Source organism: Nesoenas mayeri (genome assembly GCF_963082525.1).
Source record: "Nesoenas mayeri genome assembly, chromosome: Z".
Lineage (NCBI taxonomy): Eukaryota > Metazoa > Chordata > Aves > Columbiformes > Columbidae > Nesoenas > Nesoenas mayeri.
This window is the reverse complement of record NC_137542.1, coordinates 61,588,173-61,610,750: the sequence shown is the minus strand read 5'-3', so window position 1 is coordinate 61,610,750 and position 22,578 is coordinate 61,588,173. Positions and strand designations below refer to the sequence as shown.

The following is a 22,578-nucleotide window of genomic DNA, read 5'->3' as shown; positions in this document are numbered from 1 at the left end:
AGCTGGTGGCTTTCTTTCAGCTGAACACTCTCTGTAGTAGAGTCCCTAGCAGGGTGTTTTGTGTATTTGGGATCTAGCTGGCTGAATTACTTCATTTGCCCATACTGTGTGCTTGTTGTTGATGTACCAATTACAAGGATAGTAGGATGTAAGATAGTTAATCCGTTTACTATGTGTGTTAGTTTGGGGTTTTTTTTTTTGCTACATCTGCTGTGATGGAATTCCATAGATTTTTGTTATTTCTGCGGGAAGAGAAGAAGACCTGGCCAAGTCTGCTACTACGGCTTTAAAGCCATACTGTAGGTGACTGAGTACTTCAATGTAGATCTTTAGTACCCATAAGAAAAAACAAAAATAGTCAAAAATATTGATTTGGAGGAGATGAAATGACAATCAACCTAAAAATCCCAAAGTGATTATTAGATAAAAGACTGAAAACACTGGGAACTACTGGATGTGAAATTGCTGTGCGAAGGAGAAGCACAAGCAGGAGAGTAGATAAAGTATCTTTACATGGTCTTATAAATTAGTGACCGTCATAACAGTGACTTGGTAAGCATTTCATAGTTAGTGCTACACTTTTAATGGAAGCAAGCCTTTTCACTTGGAAATCAGTTCTCCAAATCTATTTTCATTGTACTGCAGTTACTCCAGAGACTTGTATTGGGTGTGGTGTGTACTTGTGGATCGCCAGTTACTGAGCTGTGCAGGAGAGTAACACATGAAAGGGAAGAGAGTAGGAGTCACAAGGAACTATGAATGTGTTCACTTGCCAGAATGTTAACAACCCTGCAAGCATGAGGGCATTTGCTCTAGTCATCTGTGGCAGCTGCCTCAGCTGTCTAGGGAAAGCAGGGGAAAAAAAAAGTTAAAATAATCCTTTTCATTAAAAACTCTGATCAGTGAAGGATCGACAGATCACGGAACAAAGAGGAGCACTTTACCTGTGCTTCATCAGTCTTTTCTGCTAAAAAAATGCTGAAGTGTGGCTCTGGACTTGTATCTAGCACCAGCTGTTCAGATTCTGATGTTTTATTCATACAGATTTTATCTTCTTTTTCCCCCGCTTCTGCTACACGCATGCAATGCTACTGGAAGTAGCTTGTGTCCTAGTCATAGAATTTCTAATAGAGCTTTCGGTGGTGTTACAGGGGAGGGAAAAAAATAAGAATAAAAGCTTTATTTTGCAGTAAATAGTGTCTTTGTCTTCACTAGTCAAATTTATTTTCTTTACTACTTAACCGTGTTCCATATTCTTATGTAGATGTCTTTGGACCTCAGGTTAGAGTGGCTTGAGTTTGTCTGGTAGATGTATTAGTCTCTTGTACATTAACTTTCTTCCAGGTAAGAGGTCCAGCTACCTTGTACAATAAGAAAAGTTAAACTCACGTGACGAATCCTAGTGGTTAAGGGTAACTCTTCACGTTAACTCCATCCTCTTAGTTTAGCATACATAATTAGATGAAATATCTTGATATCTCATACTGCTCAGATTTTACTTCCTTTTGTTTTATTGTGGCAGAGAATTGGAATTATCCAAGATGTTGCAGAGATAAGATGCTCTTGCATATTTATAAACACCCACAAACAAAATAAAATTATTTTTAAAGCAGCTGTGGTGATATTTTTGGCAGTCCTGATAGTTAATGTAGTATACACTTTAAAGATATCCCAAGTGTGTTCTGAGAAGTCTGGTGTTCTGATTCCTAGTCTCTATGGAAAAAGGATTCTGTAACATCTCTTCCCCTGTGAGACCTTGCCTTCAGGGTGAATTAAGTCCCAAGTCAAGGTCCTGTGTGCTGAACTTATTGTTCTCCCTAGGGAATGTATAGACCAGTTGTTTAAAAAGACATAGTGAAGAAATGTTAAACTTCTAGTATGAGAAGTGCTCCAACAGTTCTGTAGCAGCTCTAAGACTTGAGTGGGATGTGAATATTTTGGGATTTTTTTCTATCTGTAGGACTACCTAATCTGGGAGATAAGTTTTTTCCCGTTATTTGTATTGTGCAATAGATGCTCTCACCATAAAAGTTAGAATTGTGTAGTTCATTTTGTGTTTGTTGGTATCATTGGTGTCTGCACAATCTTTATGACCTGCTTGACCAATTAACAGCATTAGATTATATTTATGTGTTTTATGGGGATTTTGCTGGCAATGCCTACTAAGTGTGATGGGGATTTTGTTTTTAAATAACTTTTGGAGACACTTTACAGCTGAAGAATGTGCATTTTTATGGTATTGGAGGCTTCCTATGCTGTGATAGAATCATATTATATTAGATGTAGGAAAAATAAATGAACGAAGCTCTGATTTTTCCTTTAGGGAATCTAGGTGAGTTTCTTGTAACTATGCATTAACATGAATTTTAAAAGTCAAGCCTTACTCAGCCACTATAGAATTTTTTTATGTCTTCTAAAAATAGCAGTGTCTTAGTAACAGCTTGCTTTAACTTAATTAACTCCTTGTACTACTGTATGCAAAATATCGTAATAGAAAGATTTGCAGAATAACTTTTATTTTACAAAATGCATGAAAGTTAAGTTCTTGATAGATGTTTTTAGGATGGAATTTCAGTCCAGCCCTTTGGTGTAGTTGATATCATATTGTTTCCTGTGAACTATGTAAATCACAGCAACTGTAAACTTTTTTTTTTTATAGCTCTACCTGAACCTGTCCTTCCATCCCTCCAAAAAAATTACCCAGTAAGTGTTTCTTATGAATTTACTACATCATGTATGTGTATGAAGCTGCTTATCTAAAATATATTAATAGTTAAATATCTCTAATGGATTAAATAAAACACAGTATGTAAGCCTGGTCATTGATACACTAAACATAAGTCTGAAAAAGGTTATTTGCTGCTTTTGATAATTTCTTTAGCGAGAACAGATTGTTACACATGACAAGATTTCGCACACAGTTGGAAATGAATGCTAATGAAAGCTGCTGACCTAATTCTTCCCTATATTGGCCTGAAAATATCTCTGTCATCAGTAACTTTTTGATTCTTATTTCTTAATACGTTCAGTAGTTTAAGTTTTTTTCCACCCAGCTGTGGTGTTTAGGAATTCCACACCTTCCCACAGCTGTTGAGTTGCCTGGTACTTCTGGGTGCGGATTGTGAATGATATATGATTACTAAGGAGACTTTTGAGACCTCACAAAATTGTGCTTCCATCCAACAAGGAAATGCCTTTTTGGGACTTTGCTGTTATGTCCAGATCACACTCGGTTAGTTCCAAAGAACTCTGTAAATTGGCAGGTTTTGATCCTCTGCAGAATTAGGACTGTGATTAGTGATAATTGATCTAAGGAAGATTACATAGAAATAAGAGCTACACTCCTAAATATTTGTCTGGGGACAAAAAGAGCTATTGCTGAATAGTTCTATGCTTGTATTTTACAGAAATTCCTCAGTTCTTTCCTCTTTACCTTTCCTCTCACATGTCCTTGTAAAATTTTTCTTTATTCATAGCTGCTGTAGTTTAGTGTCCCTGTCTATGTATATGGGGTTTTTTTACTGTTGCTAGTAATTGTGCTGAGGTAGTATCAGAAAGCCATACTTGCTTTTGCGTATATTTCCTGTAATGGTGAAATGGGAAGATTTGATTATACTGTACATGAGGGAGAAAATACTGCGCTGTCAGCCATTTTGGGTAATTAAAATTATTGAAATGCAGAAGAAAGCCTTGAGCTATAGTCAACCACAGGTTTTTTCTATTTTGTAATCCTGCTTAGGTATATTTGTGCTAAATATTTGTGGTCTCCTCTGATTTTTTTTTTTTTTTTACACTATACTACATACCTTCTAATCTCCTGTTTTTCTAGAACACTGCTGTAAGAGAACCTTTTTTTTTTTTTAAACCTGTTTCAGTGTAGATTTTTTGTTATTTATCTTGCCTTTAGAGGTTGGACTAAATGTTCTAGGGTAGTTAATAAAATAAAATTTTATACATGCTTACTATAAGACCAAATCAAAACTACAGATTAAGATACTTAAATAAAATACGATGCTAGAAATTTCAAATGTATTTTTGGTATGCTGTCTCTATTAAGAATATAATTGTTTAAAAAATGTGGAAGTTACAATTTCTGAATACTGAAATACACTAAAACAATTCTGGTCTTGCAGCTTGCAGTAGTCATTACAAACGATAGGCAAATGTCAGTATCCAAAGAAACCGTATCATTTTCTTGTGGTTGTAGCTGGTCAAAGCTGTGTCTCCATCCTAATAATGCACATAAATACTGCTTCTCCCCTCTGAAACAAACCACACCCTACTTACCATCTGATTTTTCCAAATCAAATTTTCAGCTCTTCCATCAGCCTGAAAATAGTTCTGTACTTTGAAGGAAACTGCTTGTTATAAATTGTAGTTGCTGTACGAAAGAGACATGCTTACCTCGAGTGAGAAACAAAAGACAGATTCTGTGACTCAGTGTATCCCTCCTGCAGATGTGAAGGGTGAGAAGTCCTGGAAAGCCACCAGATCTGCCCACCTGTACATTCTGTTGCTGTGGAGGAGTCTCCAGCTGGCACTGGGCTGACGTATTTTCCAGCCACTAGATTAGAGGGAGTTTTGGAGCGTATCAGTTATGAAGTTTCATTCTGGGGCTTCCTGACCCACTGAGCCAAATGGAGTAGGTGAGAGTAGCCCACAAAATGCCTGTATCAGTTTTAAAGTCTATATAGAACTTACCTCCGAGTTAAGACTTCTAGAGAAGAACTCTGGAGAACCTGTGGTGTTTTACACCATTATGGCTTCTGTTTGTTTTGTCTGTGTGTTTGCTAGCAGTGAACGTTGTTGCAGCTAGGAGCCAGAAGGGAAGGTATGCCCAAGTGCCCAGTGTTCCAGAGCAGCCTGGCATATTACCTTAAATCCAGGTAGAGGGGAGGGTGTCTCCATTAGTGCTCTGGATTGTCAACTTCAGTGGACTCTAGCAGGAGCACATTTGTTTGTGCTACATCGGCTTATGAGCAGTCACATCTTGCAAAGGGATAGGACAGAAGCTGGGATGGTGCTTACTGTAGCTCCTTTGTGCATGGGAGTCAGTCTTTGGTCAGACACAATTTGCTTCACCCTTCAAGTTGCACTTTTTTAAAAGCATAACGTGAGTTAAATGTTCATTTGTAAGACTGAGGAAGGGAATTTTATGTGTGTGGATATAGATACCCATCAGAAATATCAAGATACTACACTAATGTTAACTACTGTAAACTCTTTTTAAGGAAAAATCTTATAGAAAGCTAAACTCATTACACATCAAGATGTTAAAAAGTAAAGTTTTTTTTTATGTGCACTTGTTTTTTCCTTTCCAGTATGTAAGGTGGAGTGAAAATATGTGTGTTATGTAGCTTGAACATGAAATATGTTACTGAATGCTAGTGTTTCCATGAGAAATCAGCCAATTGAGGTAAAGATCAGAGATCTACTGAAATAGAAAAAAAGAGTTTGGGCTTCCTTTTTCTCAGGTGTTTTGAAATAATGGATAGCTCATTTGTTTGTTGCTCAATCAGATCCTGAATTTCACTTCCATTCCTTAAGATGGCATGAGGCAAAGACACAGCAAGCAGATTAGGGACTTCTTTTAGATGAAGCTAAATTTTTTGTATTCTAGGGCAAGTTAAGAAGGGAAAGCTTACAGGGAAGTCCTACTTGAAGCTAGGCTAGTTTGAAGGATGCTTTGTAATTCTGTCCCTTATGTGCTGAATCTATAATCTATGCCTTGTCCTGTTTATCTAGTTATTCCTCCAGTCCTTCTGGCAGGAAGAAGAGGTGTTATCCCTGTTTTACAATAGGTGAATGGAGGCAGGTGGCAGCTAATGGATTTTTGTGGGTTGCCTGTGGCATAGCAGAAAAATGAGCCTAGGTATCCTGTGGCTGGTCTTACCTCTTGTTCACTGGACACTGAATGATCACTTTGTTCAGAAATGACCTTAAATAGAAGTTTTTATTAAATCTTGCTCATGATGTAGGAGGATGCTGGTTCATGTTAGAGCTAGTTTCACATGCAAATTTTAACTCTGTGCTGTGGGAAAAATAAGTCAGGCTCTCCTTTTGGATTGCATATTTCTGTACCACAGTTATGGGAACTTGGAAGTAATAATATTAGCTTCACCCACCCTGTCTCAGTTCAACTGCAGCCATCTCAGTGCAGGCTACCTTAGCTGCTGCTCACGTGGTTTTACTGGCATGTAAACACAAGTCCAGTACAGAGATTCTCCCATGTTAAAATTCTTTAGCAAACAGAAGGCAAGGAATGGTCTCCGATGCTCCTGTGCAAGGTGATTCTACCTGAGTTCAGGGAAGTAACTATTAGGTTGGTACAGAAGTAGTTACAGATTTGGACCATGAATTTTAAATCATTATAACTAAACTCAAGTGCATATTTATTTATCAAAATAGGAACCATTATAGTCAACGCATTTTTGTAAATGAGAAATAAGTTTGTTTATTCCTGTAGCATAAAAATCCATGCTTTGGGATTCAGTGAGGTCTTGCAAAGCATTTCCTGCATCCTGCTGGTTGTGGACTGGCAGCAGACCACCAAACAGTGACTGTGACCTGGTTTTGGTGCAAGTTTGGCTTTGGGAAGTGCTTTGAAGGTTCTTCTCGGTCCAACCACTGAGCTGGTCCTTGCTGGTTGTTGTATAAAATCCACTTTTCAGCGCACATCACAATTCAATCGAGAATTGGTTTATTGTTGCATAGAATAAGAGAAGACAACACTTCAAAGTTACAATTGATTTGATTTTTTTCAGTCAGCTCATGAAGCACCCCCTTATTGAGCTTTTTCACCGTTCCAATTTGCTTCAAATGCCAAATGACCATAGAATGGTTGACGTTGAGTTCTTCGGTAACTTCTTGTGCAGTTGTAAGAGGATCAGTTGTGATGATTGCTCTCAATTGGTCATTGTCAACATCTAGTGGCCACCACTGCACTCCTCATCTTCAAGGCTCTTGTCTCCTTTGCAAAACTTCTTGAACCACCACTGCACTGTACATTCGTTAGCAGTTCCTGGGCCAAATGCATCGTTGATGTTGCAAGTCATCTCTGCTGTTTTATGATCCATTTTGAACTTGAATAAGAAAAATCACTCAGATTTGCTTTTGTCTAACATAATTTCTGTAGTCTAAGATAAATATAAAATAAACAGCAAGTAATAAGTCAGTAGCAAAAAAACATACCACGTTTATTTAAGAATGTATTCCAATATCAAATGGCAAATTTAAACAATGCAAAACCCGCGGTTTCTTTTGCACCAACTTAATAATATCCAACAGAGGAACACAAGAGAAATAGTCCTTTGCTTGTAAGTTGTCCTTGAACTTCTAATAAGCAAATGATAGACAGTTTAATTGTGAAAATATATGCACCTAGATTAAGACTCTTGTGTGCGTGTATATATATACTTTCTGATTTTTATTTTGACAGGAATCCTTTGATCCTACTATGCATTTACATCTTGTTCATCAAATTCCTTATACCATTCCACCTTACCTGTCAAGAAATGGATCAAGCCTTGGGGATTTGCTAATAGGTTTCTTCAAATATTATGCCACAGAATTTGAGTAAGTAATAAGATCATCCTGGTGTTTTAGAATATGTAAAACTTCAATTCCTTCTATTGAGTGTATCAACACTTAATAGGCCTGGAAGATAGAAGAATAGCCATTAATGCAGGAGAGGTGACTGACAGAGAGGAAATGGACGACAGGAATCCTGATAAAGAGTGACATCTTTTCCTTAGCCAGGCATCCTATTCTGTGAAATCCATGCTGGAAGTTAGACAGTTTTGTCCTTTAAAAATAGCTGGGTTTTGTTATATTACACTGTTCTAAAACTGCACATCTCTGTGTGAGAAAGATTTGTTCTTCTTAGTTGTAGTTTAAGCTACTGATCTTAATATGAATTATTTGGACCTTGTCTTCTGTCACCCAGGTCAATGGAGGTAACTGATCAGGTGGCTCCCTACTGTGACTACAATATGCAAGAATAAAGGCCATACTTAAGAGTTCTCGCATATGTAGTGGGTTCACTAGCCTTGTTGGATTGCTAGAATCTGAGTTTAATTTTAGCATCTACACTTTCTTGTAGAAGAGAAGGAGAAGCTAAAGTTTTGAGAGCATCTGAGAAAGCTGTAGATTACAAACATTTTGCCAAATTGTCACTTGAGAATTTCTTAGAAAAACTGTTTGTCTGTTTAAAACATCAAACAGTTATGTTTGAATTAGCTTAATGATCTTCTGAAGAACTTGCTTCTAACTTGGTTCATACATGTTGCTGTCCTGTGTATGTGCCTGATACCCATGAACGAAATGTATAACTGCTGGATATTCATTGTAATTTTTGAAGAGTGCATATCTTACTTCAGTGTAAGAAGTGGGCAATAAAGAAATCCTAAAGAAAACGTCTCTGGGGTGTGCACCACATATGGAAGATGTAAGCTAAATCCACACAGCCTGTGGCTATTCATGAAATGCTTGCACTTTGGGCATGCTTAAGCCTGATTCTGAGAGATGGTCGCATACAGGATTTTCCTTCAATGATCCCAGCAGATAAGGGTCTTTTGTCATAGAAGTTCCTCCTAAGTATGTGTCTTTTCAGCTGGTGAAGTTTAGCTGCTTGCTAAACAGGTAAATTAGAAGACACTGCTGGAGGATATCATCGAGATCCTAATTTATGCAGGATCCTGGATGCATCCTTTGCTACTCATCTGTGTAACAAGCTGTTAATATTTTCATATATGGAAGTGGTTTATTTAGTAAATATCTTTTCAATTAAGGAATAAGTTTCTGGTTTGCCTGTGCAAACTAGCAGAGAAGGTCTTGTCCATAATGCAGGAAAAAATACCTAATTTGACTTTTCTGATTTGGCTGCTTGTGAACATAGTTAGGAGCACATTTTTATATAAGTTGGTAGGCTGGTCCAGGAGGATATGTTTTGTTGTCTACTGTTAGACCTGCAGGATATGCTAAAAAGTATGAAGACTAGCAGTGCTACAATATCAATACTTGAACTAATGGTAATCCCTGAATATTATTTTTCATTATGATCATAAATAAGGAAAAAAATACTACCTAAATTTAATTGTAGAGGAATAGAGGAACTTGTGGTTAAAGCAAAGCTTGAAAAGGTGGAGAATGAAGATAGAATAGTTGCTGAAGTCAAGGGAAGAAAATATATTTTAAAAAATTACTTGCTTTTCCAGTGTTAAGTAGTTAAGTACTTGTTAAGACATTTGACTGGCAATACTGTGTTTAAAGAAAGAAAAAAAAAAAAAAACAACCACACAACAAAAACCCTGTAAAAATGACCATTAGAATTCCTGTGTTTAAAAAAGTTACATAGCTGAGAAGTCATATCAGAAAATGATGCATTTAGTGCAGCAACCTGTATTTTCACTCTTTCTGCTACAGAAATAAAACTTAAGGTATACTCTTTACTTGACCATCTGTGTATTCCTGATAACTATAAATCCTTTTTGAAATGAGCAGCATGTGTGCCTCAAAGATACTAACATTCCATATAGCTTCATAAAAACTGGCAATCGGCTGGAGGGGAGAAACCCAAGTTAATGTCCATGTGGAGATAATGTCCATATGGAGGAAAAGGTGGGCAGAACGTGGTGTTCAAAGACTTTTGTGTGTGTTGTAGCCAGTCAACAAGAACAAATACAGTGTCATGTTATCCACAGTATCTGTTATCTTTGCTTTGAGGTTGCTGATGTAAATAATGTTATAGGTGGGAATGAGGATAGAAGTTAAATACACACAACACAGGGCTCCTAGTTCTGCCTTTCTTGGAAAAAAATGGTATTTTTATTCTGAATGTGTTGAATATTTTCATTGCTGTAATCAATATTTTTTTTTTTCAGTGTTTGCTTTCCCTGTAAAACATTTACTAGTGTTTTTAGGCACAGAAATTTTGAGGTTATGTTTCAGATACTGTGACTGTTAAGTCACATTTAAATGACCTATATTGTGCCAGTGAGCTTTCACTATTAAACTGTAATGTGTTTGAAAAGATTACTAAAGAGAATACTAGTTCAGTTTTCATAGAAGGGACTTCGGTAGCTTCCTCTCTATGGAGTAGGATACGATACTACTAGCTTGGATACACAGGATCTGTTTTCCTGAAAGAACAGCCTGCAGTCAAGTATGGTGAGATCATGTGTGAAGATCATCATTTTGGACAGAATAAGTTGTAGATGCCACCTGTCCGGAATGCCTAACTGATTTACGCTTTTGCATGTATTGGTCAGGAAGATGAAAGGAAAGTGAAGATACATTGTTTTAATCTTTCTCCTCAGTCTAGCAAGGCCAGTAGGTATTTCAGTCAATATCTATGTTTTATTTTACTTGATGTAGTGAATAATATTTAAGAGCAGGATGGGCCCAAAGAGTAAGGCACCAAGGAGTAAAGGAGCAGTGCAAGGGAAGAAACTGGAGCTTTGCGTGCTGTGCAGCCATGAAAACTTCATATCCTTGTGCTGTGTCTTTTTTCCTTATGCTTTTAATCTACTTTATTTAGACTATGAGCTGTTTCAGAAAATTGCTGATTACCATGTATTTATACCGTGCCTGTTTCACAGTCCTACTCTGGGATTTTCATTGTGTCTGTAAGAAGTAATTTTTATCCCCTTTCATAAGTTACTAGGAATGTGATTTGGGAATTCCTGTATATATTGGACTTAGGCACTACATATGGCAAAGCTTAATTTGCCTGCATGGTTGCATAATTATTAATAGCTTGCCATAAGAGCTCAAGTATGCATAATGTTTCACATGATACAGCTGACTCAAAAGTATGCTTAAAACTCCATTTTAACTTCAAGTATTTTAAACTGTTGAAGGTCCGCTGATCACTCAGTGAATGTGACCATGTAAAAAAAATGTATGGAGGTGTTCTCAAGAGAAGGTATTTGGAGACTGGTCCATGTTTACCAAGCCCTCTGAAGACAGTGTCTGATTTCATTTCTGCAGCTGTGAGTGAAGGCAGCAGGTTTTCACTTGTCTGTCTCTTTACGAAGTGAGACCTTGAAGCAAGGCCTTGCTCCCCTGAAGTCACTGCTAGGGAACCTAGAGATCGTCCTTTGGGACTGTTCTTCTCTTAAAGTTATTGTTTCAAGTTATGTAGCAGTAGTTAAAGATAATTCACTGATTAAGGCCATTCACAGTTGTATTTGGTGGATGTGTTAGAAGGCTGGTTACGTTATCATGACAAAATATAAAATACAGTTGCTTATGGCTCTTTTCAAGGGAGAATTGGTCAGGTAATAAAGGGATCATTTTTTAATAGTATATTAAATTAAATATGCTTGCAATTTGTACCCATCTTAATGTGTTTATGCAAGGAGTTCTGGTTTATAAGAACACTCTGGAAAATATAAGCTTTTTAATCTATTTGTGGTGTTTTCATACACACACCTGGAAATGCCCAGTATTTTCCTTGCTTCCCCCATGAAGAGCACGTATCTAATATGGGCAGTGACACCAGAAATGGCTGATAATAGAACCAGCTATTTAAATGCTTATTGTTAACTTATGGATTGAAAGTGTGTATGGGGACAATATTTGCTTTGTGTTGGTAATAATGAAGTTATTGTGTGCAAGCAAAAAGTTGTTAGAATTGATACACAAATCGTGTGCTATTGGTAGGGTTAGTGAATGTTCAGTAAGACTGGTAGATCACAGAATCATAGAATGGTTTGGGTTGGAAGGGACCTTAATGATCATCTAGTTCCAGCCCCCTGCCATGGGCAGGGACACCTTCCACTAGACCAGGTTGCTCAAAGCCCCATCCAGCCTGACCTTGAACACTTTCAGAGATGGGGCATCCGCAGCTGCTCTGGGCAGCCTGTGCCAGTGCCTCACACCTTCATTGTGAAGACTTTCTTCCTTATATCTAATCTAAATCTAACTTCTGTGAGTTTAAAGCCATTACCTGTTGACCTATCACTTCATGCCCTTGTAAAAGTCCCTCTCCAGCTTTCTTGCAGGCCCCCTTTAGGTACTAGAAGGCTGCTATAAGTCTACCTGGAGTCTTCTCCAGGTTGAACAACCCCAACTCTCCCAGCCTGTCCTCACAGCAGAGCTGTTCCAGCCCTATGATAATTTTTGTGGCCTCCTCTGAAGTATTCTGAGGTGTCCTGAACAACTATATTTCATATGCTGTGTCCTGCACCTCTTTGAAAAAGGCCCTATTCATATTCTTAAATAGAAGAATAATGTACATGTTCTTTGGAAGTACAGTTATTGTAACATCTGACTCTCATAAGTAGTTTTAATCATGAGTTGTATTCAAGATAATTTGTGGAATTACAGGCATAGATTTTTCACCGGTGTAAATTGTCTTATCAGCACTGACCAAATGGAGTTATGACAGCTGATCTGTGGCCTAGGGAGCACAGAATTTAACTGATTAACTATAGACTGTATTTTGATTTACAGCTGGTATTTACAGATTTACTGCAGGTGGTTGATGCACCCAGCCAAGCTCCTGTCTTTGCATTAAGTCAAAAGATTGATTCAGTCTTGAGATCACATCAGGCATAGATAACAGCAGTACAGCTAGCACCATGCTACCCGGCTATTCTAAGCCCCATTTAGTCAAGTCATATGGTGATGCAGTGCTGGTGATCCAGGCATTTTGCTGATATGGTAGTTCCTTGGTTTAGGTAAGAGCAGCTGAAAACTGGCTGTGTAGATAAGAACATAAAAGTGCAAGTGGTTGCTTTGGCTTCCATTACGTTTGGCATGTTGTGCCAAGCATCATAAAGACCATAAAGATGCTTGGCACGTCTTAAAGATGGCTCTGTAAATTGCCTGCTGTTCCTGTTTCAGTGTGATCATTTCCTCTGGTTTTGTTACTGGAAAACTGTGTATAGAAAGTGATAGAATATTTTCAAATGTGTATCTAAGTTGTTGGTCTGTTGTTACACTTGTGGGAGATCTAAAATTCAGCACATACAAAGTGTTAGTGCTTTCTAATTATAATATTTTTGCACCAGAAATGCTGGCCTGTAAGCAAGCTATCTTTTTGTGTCTTTATACTGTTGAATAATTTTATAATGGAATGCAGTATGTGACATATCTGCACTTAAATGCCTTACGTTCCTTTTTCTCCCAACGTAAAATTCTGAAAGATAAATTTGAGGCTGTAATTCCTTTTGAACTTAGAAATAAATGTAGGTGTCAATATTCAAGTTGATATTGTTTTTTGCAAAAATTATTCTGTCATGACTGTGTTACGCATGGATATCTGTGGTGTTCTGTGTTTCAGATGTTTTTGTAAATAAACTTATGTTTGTGGAAATTTTTTCTTGTTTCCTACCCATCTTTCCGTATTTTATAATGAATTATGAAGCTTACTCTTTTATGATGAATTATGAAGATTAGACTTTTATACTAAATTACTCATTATTGTAAAGTACTGCGTTATCCAGGCTTATGACATAGCAATTTGACTTTTTAAAATGTAAACTGATATTATTAATTTAGAATCAAGAGTTAAACGTTCTGCAAATTGTTTTCCTTTTCCCTAGTTGGAGCCGTCAAATGATTTCTGTTCGTGAGGCCAAAGCTGTTCCAAGACCTGATGGTATTGAATGGAGAAACAAATTTATTTGTGTAGAAGGTAAAATGTAAAGCTGCATTACAATTTTTAACTGTTAAGACACTAAAAACATAAATCTGTCAGTCAGATTTTACCTTGGTTGTGTTTTAATAATGCACATGTGTAATATATTTATGTGTAAAATTAAGTTTATCAAGTGTAAATAGTTTTGGAAAGAGTGCTGCCAAAAACACTTGAGAAGGAAGCTTTAAGTTCTATAGTGTTTAAAAATAGTTCTCCTGACCTTTTCTTCAAGAGCACTCATTGCCCTGCTACTTTTGGAACAGGGATTATGACTTTGACAGGGAACAGCCTTTAAGACAGTAGTGTGTGTTTTACTGCTCTGCAAAAACTGTCAGTTTTGCCAAGGTGGAGCTTCTGAAAAAACACAGCAGGCACATATTCAGATTACTTTCTAAGAATACTCTGTTCTAGAAATGCTGTGGCATCGCACGTCCTAGCAGTGACTAGATTATGCGAATGTTGATCCCCTCGTGGCCTCTACTTTTGGCTGGCTGGAGAACACAGTGTTTCTGCAGACCCTGTATGATGACCTACAGAAATGGAGGGTAAACCCAGGCTACCTTTTGGAGTTGCAGGTCTCAGCCTTCTTAGTGCACGACAAAGGGAACCTGCTTCGTATGCTCCTGGAGCCTTTCAGCTGCTGTGGGGAACTGGCATGGAGAATAGAAAGAGTTAGCATGTGCAGAAGGTGAAGCTTGGGCCAGGGAAAGAGAAGATGGGAGACCAAGAGAAGGACTGAGATGTTAGGAGAATGGAAAAGGAAGGGACTGAGAGGGACTGTGTCACTGGAACAGTTAACACAGAGAGACAAGGAGAGGGGGAAATCAGAATGCAGCAGGGAAAGGAGAATTGGTTGGACAAGGGACTTGTGGGTAAAGAGGCAAGGTGGAATTAGAAGTACGGGCTTTACGACCCTGGTGTTAAAAAGGAAGGTTTGAAGTGGGTAAGGGGACTTGGCCCTGGTTGTAAGTAAGTAGAGGCTATCAAAGGTTGAAATTTTAAGATAAAAGGGGACTAGAGCTTGGACAGGAGCCAAATGGCATGGAAAGAGTTGTTAGAAACCGGGAAAATTTTGCTAGGGGAGAAAGGGGACAAGGCAGAAGTACTGTGACTGGACAGACATTCCTCAAGATGTAATAGTTGGGGGTGGGAGTGCACCTGTCTGTTTGTATGAACCCCATTTCCTGCAATTTTGCTGCTCTGTGCAGAGAATAATTACCTACTGGTGAAATTAGTTATTCTGTGGCCCAGAGCACACCAACTTGGCTGTAATCATGTGGACGGCAGTGTGGAGCCACATGATGGGATTCCTGTTCTTTATTTTACTTTTTTTCTGAGAAAATGAAAATCAACTACTGGTCATGGGGAAAAAAAAATACGCTGAAAGACAACTGCATGCTTGGCTCTGCAGTCTCAAAGTTGAGAAATGTGAGAAGTGGAGTATCTGCACAACTGAAATGATTCAGGATAGCATAGAGCAGGCATTGCCAAGGCTCTGGTCTGAGCGTGGGAGGTGGGAACACTGGGCAGCGGTGTCTGCTGCTCTCACATGATGCTGCACCATGGGGGGGCTGTTTCAAGCTCTCAATTTTTCATGACTTTACAATATAGTTGAATAATTGGATTTTTCTCTTTGTCAGGTTGGAAATAGAACATCAGCATACAAAATAGGCATTTTAGAATTTGTATTAAATGGGCATGATTACATAGAACTTTTCCTTAAGAGTGCAGTTTGGATTTGGACTATTTAAAAAAAATAAATAAAAAATAAATATATATATAGATATATATCTATATCTATATATGGAGATAGATATATATATATAGGTGGGCCATCTGATTCCTTCCTGTTACAATATGCTTCAAGACTTTATTAAGAGTGGATTTTAGCATCACATGCCAAGCTTCTAGTCCTAAACTGGAAGGGAAAAATTACACTAAAGGGAAAAATTCAACTCAAAGTAGGTTTCATATTTATAACAGCTGTAAGGCTGTATGTAGATAAACTTTTGTGTACTTTGAGAATAAGCTTTTAAAAGCTAGCTAAACATATCAAGATATTCTGGTTTCCAAGCTTTTTTTTTCAGATTTTTCTGGTTAGCAGACTAAAATTTCAGTAACTGGTATTATTGCATGTATTTTTAAGTATTTTAAATATATTTGTTGATAGATTACGTAAGTCAATGCCTGCAAGTTGCCATAATTCTGCAGGTAGTGCTGTTTTTAGGGCTGCTCAAAGAAAAAAATGTGTTCTGTTTTCATTGTTATTTACCTTAAGACTGATTCTCACTTGTATTTCTGCTGTTGGGGAAACAAATAAAGTAGAGGTGCTCTTTTCAGGCAGTTTAAAACCTGTCAGCCTGTTAGCATTATGGGGATACAGAGAACACTGCTTTTAGCTAATGTTTGTGAACATTCCTTGTCAGAAGCTCTAAATTGCTACTGAGTATTCTCGTTTCAGTTTATATCTTGTCTATATCAAGTAATATCATACACTCTTCTGTTGAAAATGACATGGTTTGCAGAAGCTAGAAACTCAGTTGTTTTGTGAGCCAAATTGATAGTCCTTTAGGGAAACTGGATCAGAAGTGGTCTAAGCTGCACCTGATTCGTGCTTGTACTTTTAAATCTTTCAGATCTATATGTTAAGTATTCTAAAACTAATTCCTCAAGACTTGTTTTGCGGCAGCTCCAAGGTTTTATGATTTCTTGTATTTTTGTTTTGAAAGACAATCCCCTTTACCCTTTCCCTCAAGCATCAGTGTTGAAGTTGTATTACTTTTCTTCTTTTAATATTCTCATCTCTGTCTGTTAACAAAATAACTTATTATGGACTCTCACTGTCTTGATGGTTACAAAATGTAGTGATGCAAATAGTAGCTGATTGCAAAATTATTCTTGCTGCACTCCAAGGAAAGAGTTTGTCTATTGGCAGTGAATAAATATTCAGGAAGGAAAAAAGGAGAAGATGTGAGTCAGCTTCTGTGACTAGAGTACCTGTTTTCCCACTGACACTTTCTCAAGATTGTACTGGGTTTCTCTTGTTGATTTAAAAAAATCTATATGTTTTGGTTCAATATAAAATACATGAAGGTCATAGCATTAAGGAAGCAGTTAACATCACCTTTTTGATATAAAACAGAGATGCTGTACTGCTTCACATGGTAGGGGGCATGGAATTCTTATGGCAGTAGGTCTCTCTGTCAAACTATGTGATTGACTTAAAGGGTATATAGTCCTCTATTATTTGATTGCCAGTTTTTTGTTTCAATCTAAATGCACGATGCATTCTAAAGTAAGATAAATCTGCCTGTAACTGTCCACCGGAACCTTTACAGGTGGTTTGAAGACAAGGCTTTTATAAAGCTGCCAAATGCAACATTTATTGCATGAAACAGTTTCTTTGTGCAATTAAATAGCTTGAGGAAATAAAAACCTAGTGCCATGGAGCATGTTCCAAATGTGAAGTTCAGTCTCCAGAATGGCTTAAGCACATTTGCCTGTTTCATGCTTTATTTTACTGTATGTCCCTCTCTGAATAAAAATGATACATAACCAAGTAAACAAAAAAGCTCCCTGATGCAGTAAATACTTCTATGGTTCTGTGGTCCTTAAAGACTTCCTTATATTCTGCCAGTGTAAAATATACCATGTTACTTCAGGAGTTTTCTAGTAAGGAAGGCAAAAAAATACTATAAAATCTGTTTTGTAGCACATTTTAATACATAGTCTCTGCATCCTATTTTTTTAGTATCTATTGCTTTAATGCTATCAGTCATATCAGTGACAAGTACTTTAAATCCTTCAATTAAAAAAATATTAATTATGTTAGAAACAAAAAAAGGGAAAACATTACATAAATTTGTAGTCTGTTAGAAGGTGGGAGACCCAACTTGTTAACTTATGAATAAATATTGTTGAATAGGTATTAAGTGATAAAATACATTTTTACAGCAGGTTTTTACATCTTATATAAAAAGTTATAGTAAATATTTTATTTCTTGTATTTCACTGGTAAGTTGCTGAATGGGATGAATCTCAAGTGAACAGTCCCAAGAGGCACATGTGTAGTAAGTTTCAAAACATTTTAATGTGTGAAGTTATATTCTGATATGTTGTCACAGACTATTTGGCAGTGAGAAATAATTACTAATGCATGAAGTCAGCACATTCATAGTGTACTTCTATAGATATAATAACCTGACTTTATTATGGATTACATACCACTAGAGCATTCATGGTTTGAGGCTTTTTTTTGGATGAATGCTACACAGAAATAAAGATTGAGAAGCAAAGTGGAATCAGCCACTCAAAACAGTTTTGGGCAGCAGTGGTATGTTGATTCTTCTGGGTTTGTCTGATGACTTGCTCAGTGAAGGCACTTAGTGCTAGGGGATTTTTTAACTCTTTAATGTTTGTGTTTGATCTTGCAGAGCCCTTTGATGGGACAAACACTGCTAGAGCTGTACATGAAAAACAGAAGTTTGATATCATCAAAAATGAATTTTTGAAGGTAAAAAGTACATCTCATTTAATTGTCCTGGTTGCTTTGGTTTTCAAGATAGTTATGCAAATGCTAGTCATTAAACCTGCTGGTTTCTGATGTTTGTGTTGTGAATGTTTTGCAATTAGTTGAAATGAGTGCTTGGAATAGTAAACCCTTTGTCTTAGATTTTCTTGTGTGTGTAAAATTCTAATGATAGTTGATAGCTTTAGAATTACAACTTTACCTTCATTCATTATTTCTGCCTTTATTAATTTGTCTGGTAATAAACTGTTTTGTACTTTTTACTATTCCTTTCTTATAATTTTTGCCAGTAGTGGATTTATGCTGGTTTTTGGCAACTGAATTGAATTGGTACTGTTCTTTGGGGAGACCACACATAATTTTAGAACATGAGTGGTTTCAACTGGAGCTTTCACTGTTCCAGTCAAGGGAGGGTGCAAGCCCACTTTGAAGCAAACAAAGATTTAGGCCTTGATTAAACATCCCTTTTCTAAAACCCCTTGCTACCAACTCTTTTATGCTTGTCTCCTGTCATAGGCATTGCATTTGGAATCGGAGCTCAAATTCTAGTTTCCCGAGATCTCTGACTATTCATAATGTAGTTATGGCTGGGGATTAGGGCACAGAGCTGACTTCCATCTCTAACCAGTTAAACTCCTCTGTCACACTGTCGTTGGAGGCTCCTGTTTACTCCAGTTAATCACAACACCCTTAAATATCCTGAGGGGCTTGTCCAGCAAAAAGGACATCAATGCCAGATATTGTAATAAAGCATGTTATAAGGTGTTTGTGTTAGTCAGAAAAGGGTAACTTTTTTGCTTTATAATATATTCTGTTCAGAAATGTGAGTTTCCCTCTATTTAACCATATTAGCATACAAAATACTGAACTGTTCACATACTTTGACATAAAATATTTTGATTTTGTGAGTCTGCTAAAGCAGTGGTTTATTAAGTAGTTTGGGATCTCTCACTGTTCTGTAAAATTAGAGTGAACTTTTCCAGAGTTTTCACTTAAAATATTGGTTACAAACCTGTGTGGTTTTCTGAAAAATGGAAAAGCAGTTGTTTGGTCCTGGCTGTCTAGAAACCTGTATACTGGAGTGTTGTGATCCTGAAAAAATTCCCTCTTTACTAGGAAACATAAGGAATGACAGTTGCTTAAAAATGCAAGAACTTATTAATAACTTCCCTAAGAAATCTGGTTGTCTCATTGCCCTTGAGATATTATTCTCCCTGTGGTTTTCATTACACATTGTGTTTTAAACGAATTCTGCGTAAAGACACTAGGGCCACTGCAGTTATTCGCAGGTTTGTGGCCGAACAGATGTAACAGATGTGCCCTGGAATTCACTTTAGAATACAGAAGAAAATTGAAATATCTTGTTTTAAAGACACACTAAAGTTCTGGAACTGTCAGAGTATAACATCTTGTATCAGGAACTTTGATGTGTGAATTCAGGACAATTATTTTGCAGTCAGAATATCAATTTAATGCTTAAAAAATGTTAACATCTCGGTCTCCAAAAATCCACTCCCTTCTTGAAAGGATGTACCTTCCTTAATAGATCATTGAATTTTGTGTACCTTTTAGATTATTTTCTTCCCTAAAAAAAAAAAAAAAAAGCCAACCCACACCTCTTTTCAAAGGTAAAAATGTCAACGTTAATACTTGCAGATCTGTGGGGCTTACTGCTTGTAATGGTATTTAAGCATTAATAGGAAAGATTGTTTAGCCTTTTAAAACCTTGTACGTTTTTCCCCAGTCTTGGCAGATACTACAAGACACGAAAAACCTGAACTGTATATTACCTTTAAGAATATCCGCAGAGAAAAAATAAACAATTTACTTCATTTTCTTCTTATTGGATCCTGCTGAAATAAACAACAGTAACAAAATCAAGAGGCAGTTACCATGTGAGCTTTTAAGACATGACGCATTTTTCTCTGTAAACTTTTGTTAAGAAAATGTTTATAAGAAAGACTGTGTGTTATCAATATTTGTTAATACAGCTGTTCAAAGATACATTTTCTGAAAACGCCTACCTTGTTGACTTCCAGAAGAACCTCGAACAGCAAACTGCAAAAATAAATCCGTTTTAAAGGAAGTATGGGGATATTGGGGAAAATATGGGAATATATGACTTTTGTTTCTATAATCCGTGTAATCATTAATTCAGACACATTTAACCATGAAATAAAGACATTCAGAGCTAAACAGTGTGCAAGTCTGACGGCACCCTTAAGGCATTGGTCACAGTACCCACTTCTTGATGAACAGCCAGCCTGTGCTTTACATTTGCTTAACTGCAGCAAGCAGTTTTGCTCAACTTGGCACTTTCCAGTTGTATTTCCCTCTTACATGGAACAACGAGGAAAATTTTATGAAAATTAGGATAGATAATGTTTGGTAGTGTTCTGGATGTCAAGAACTGTAATCTAAACTGGAATTTTCAAGCAACACTTCTACTATGAAGAAGCTGGAGTTGAAAAGGACAAATTGATGCATAAAAATGCTTCATATTCACAGAGTAAGCAAGATACTTCTTAGTGCTTCCTTTTACACATTTGAAGCAGTAGTGATGTCTACAGAAACTACCACAACCCAACCCTATTACTGCTACAGTAAGCTGGGCTTCTGTTTTGATTTTGTGTAAGTATTTGTAAATTGATCAGCTACTGTAAATTGAATTCAAATAGGTAATCTTCAAAATTTTAGCTTTTCTAAAAAGAGGTTGTGAACCCTCTTCTAGACCTGCTGTAGCACAATTTGTGCCTCTCATATATTTGTTACTGAAGACCAATTCATTGTTAAAACTGTACTTAACATTGATGTCAAATTTGTGTTTTCTTTTTTAAATTTAATATTTTCTATCGTGTACAATTAAATAAATTTATACATGGAAGATGTAATTTATTTTTTTAGTTCATTTTGTACTGCATATTTAGAGTATTTCCTGTAATTAAGTAGGAAAGGAAAATGCCCTGTAAAGGTATGGTAAGGTTGCAAGTCATAAACTTCTGTATGGCTATTCTGTGCTGTGTCTGTGTACAGGTAAAAGTTTCATCTATTGCCGTCTCTAACAAGATTGTGAAAACCCTGTTTAAAACTGTGTAGAACAACAAGCATTATCTCTTCTTGTGCAAACCTTGAAGTTCTAATTTAATTCAAGTTTTAGAATTCAGAAGTTCTAGAAGCTGTAAAGTATTTTCCTGCTGTCAGGTTACTTATTACACACTTTGTCATGATCTAGATCTTGGCTTGCTTCTTAAAACAGCTTCCTTCTGTAATTTAAACTGTCTTTCTGTTTTAATTCTACTCTAGCGATCCACTGAAATGTTCTCCCCATGTGCCTGTGTTCTCCCTCTACTGCCCTTGCTCTATATGAGATGGTAAACTTGGTCTCAGTGAAATGCTCACTTTGACGCACTTTGTGTAAAATGAAAGCGCAGGATTTTAGGACAGGAGCATGTCTGGATTAAAAAATGCTTCACAAGCTCTAGGCAGCTTTTGGGGAGAGGGAAGGGCTGCTCTTTAAAAAACATCTTTTACAACGTAGGATGACTAAGAAGGGACAGATGTGTTCAAAATTGGCAAAAATGTATTTCAAGTGAGCTGGATGTGATGCAGAAAACTTCATGGATGCCTGTCTCTTAGGAGTTCACATTCCATCACCTACAGTATCAACATACTCTTACCTCAAAATACTGCATTATATTTGAAACTGATTCTTCCCAAGTGTTTCAGAACAGACAGTTGAAGGAATTGTGGTACCTCTGTGCAGCTCCATAAAACATGACCCACCAACTCAGCGATCTTTTTAATGCAAGCCAAGATTTGTAACCACTATGGCCTGTGTCTCTCAAAAGAATCCTTTTGCTTTCTTTTTCTCAAGCTTGTGTACTTCTGATAAGATACATTTATAATCAAAATATGAAGTCTGGATGGTAGTTTTCCCCAGCTGTTTGGTGACAAGCCTGTTTCTTGTGTCCTCTCTCACACTAGAAAACTCCGCAGTAATTACCGTGTTAGCCAAGGTGCAAGATGGTGTAACTTCGTTTAGCTTGTAGTGAAAAAACTAGTGGGTAGTTGGAAAACAGATTTCACCAGAAGTCATATTATATTGTTCTCCTGTCAAGCAAACAAGAACAGCATCACTTTCTGTGGAAGTGCCAGACGACTAGAATGACAGTGAGTGAACATAATGATATTTGTTAAATGATGGGCTGCAATTTTCATCAGAAAACTTCAGCTAAAATACCACAAAATGAATGGTTGAGGAGAATGAGTAGGAGCTGAACTTCAACTTTGGATTCAGTTCTGTGTACTCCAAAGTTGTTCAGAGGTTTAATGACCTGGATTTTCATCTACTCTGGGCAGGTATCCAGAATGAGAAATCCACTAATGGCTATCATAAATCTTCAGT

General features: G+C 37.0%; 1 protein-coding gene across 5 annotated transcripts in view; it reads left to right on the top strand.

Moving 5' to 3' along the window:
* Positions 1-21,058, top strand: part of TENT2 (terminal nucleotidyltransferase 2) — a 42,976-nt gene extending 21,918 nt beyond the window's left edge. For 2 of the 5 annotated variants that reach the window (XM_080362954.1, XM_080362953.1), the window contains 4 exons: positions 2,660-2,703; positions 7,439-7,575; positions 13,551-13,642; positions 18,079-19,896. In XM_080362954.1, coding sequence (XP_080219080.1) covers positions 2,660-2,703; positions 7,439-7,575; positions 13,551-13,642; positions 18,079-18,248 — 443 coding nt within the window. In that variant the 3' untranslated portion in view covers positions 18,249-19,896. Of the gene's footprint in view, positions 1-2,659; positions 2,704-7,438; positions 7,576-10,859; positions 10,925-13,550; positions 13,643-18,078; positions 19,897-19,917 lie in introns of those variants that run through there. The other 3 variants (XM_080362955.1, XM_080362956.1, XM_080362957.1) reach the window with 3 other exon arrangements.
* Positions 21,059-22,578: the final 1,520 nt, after the last annotated feature.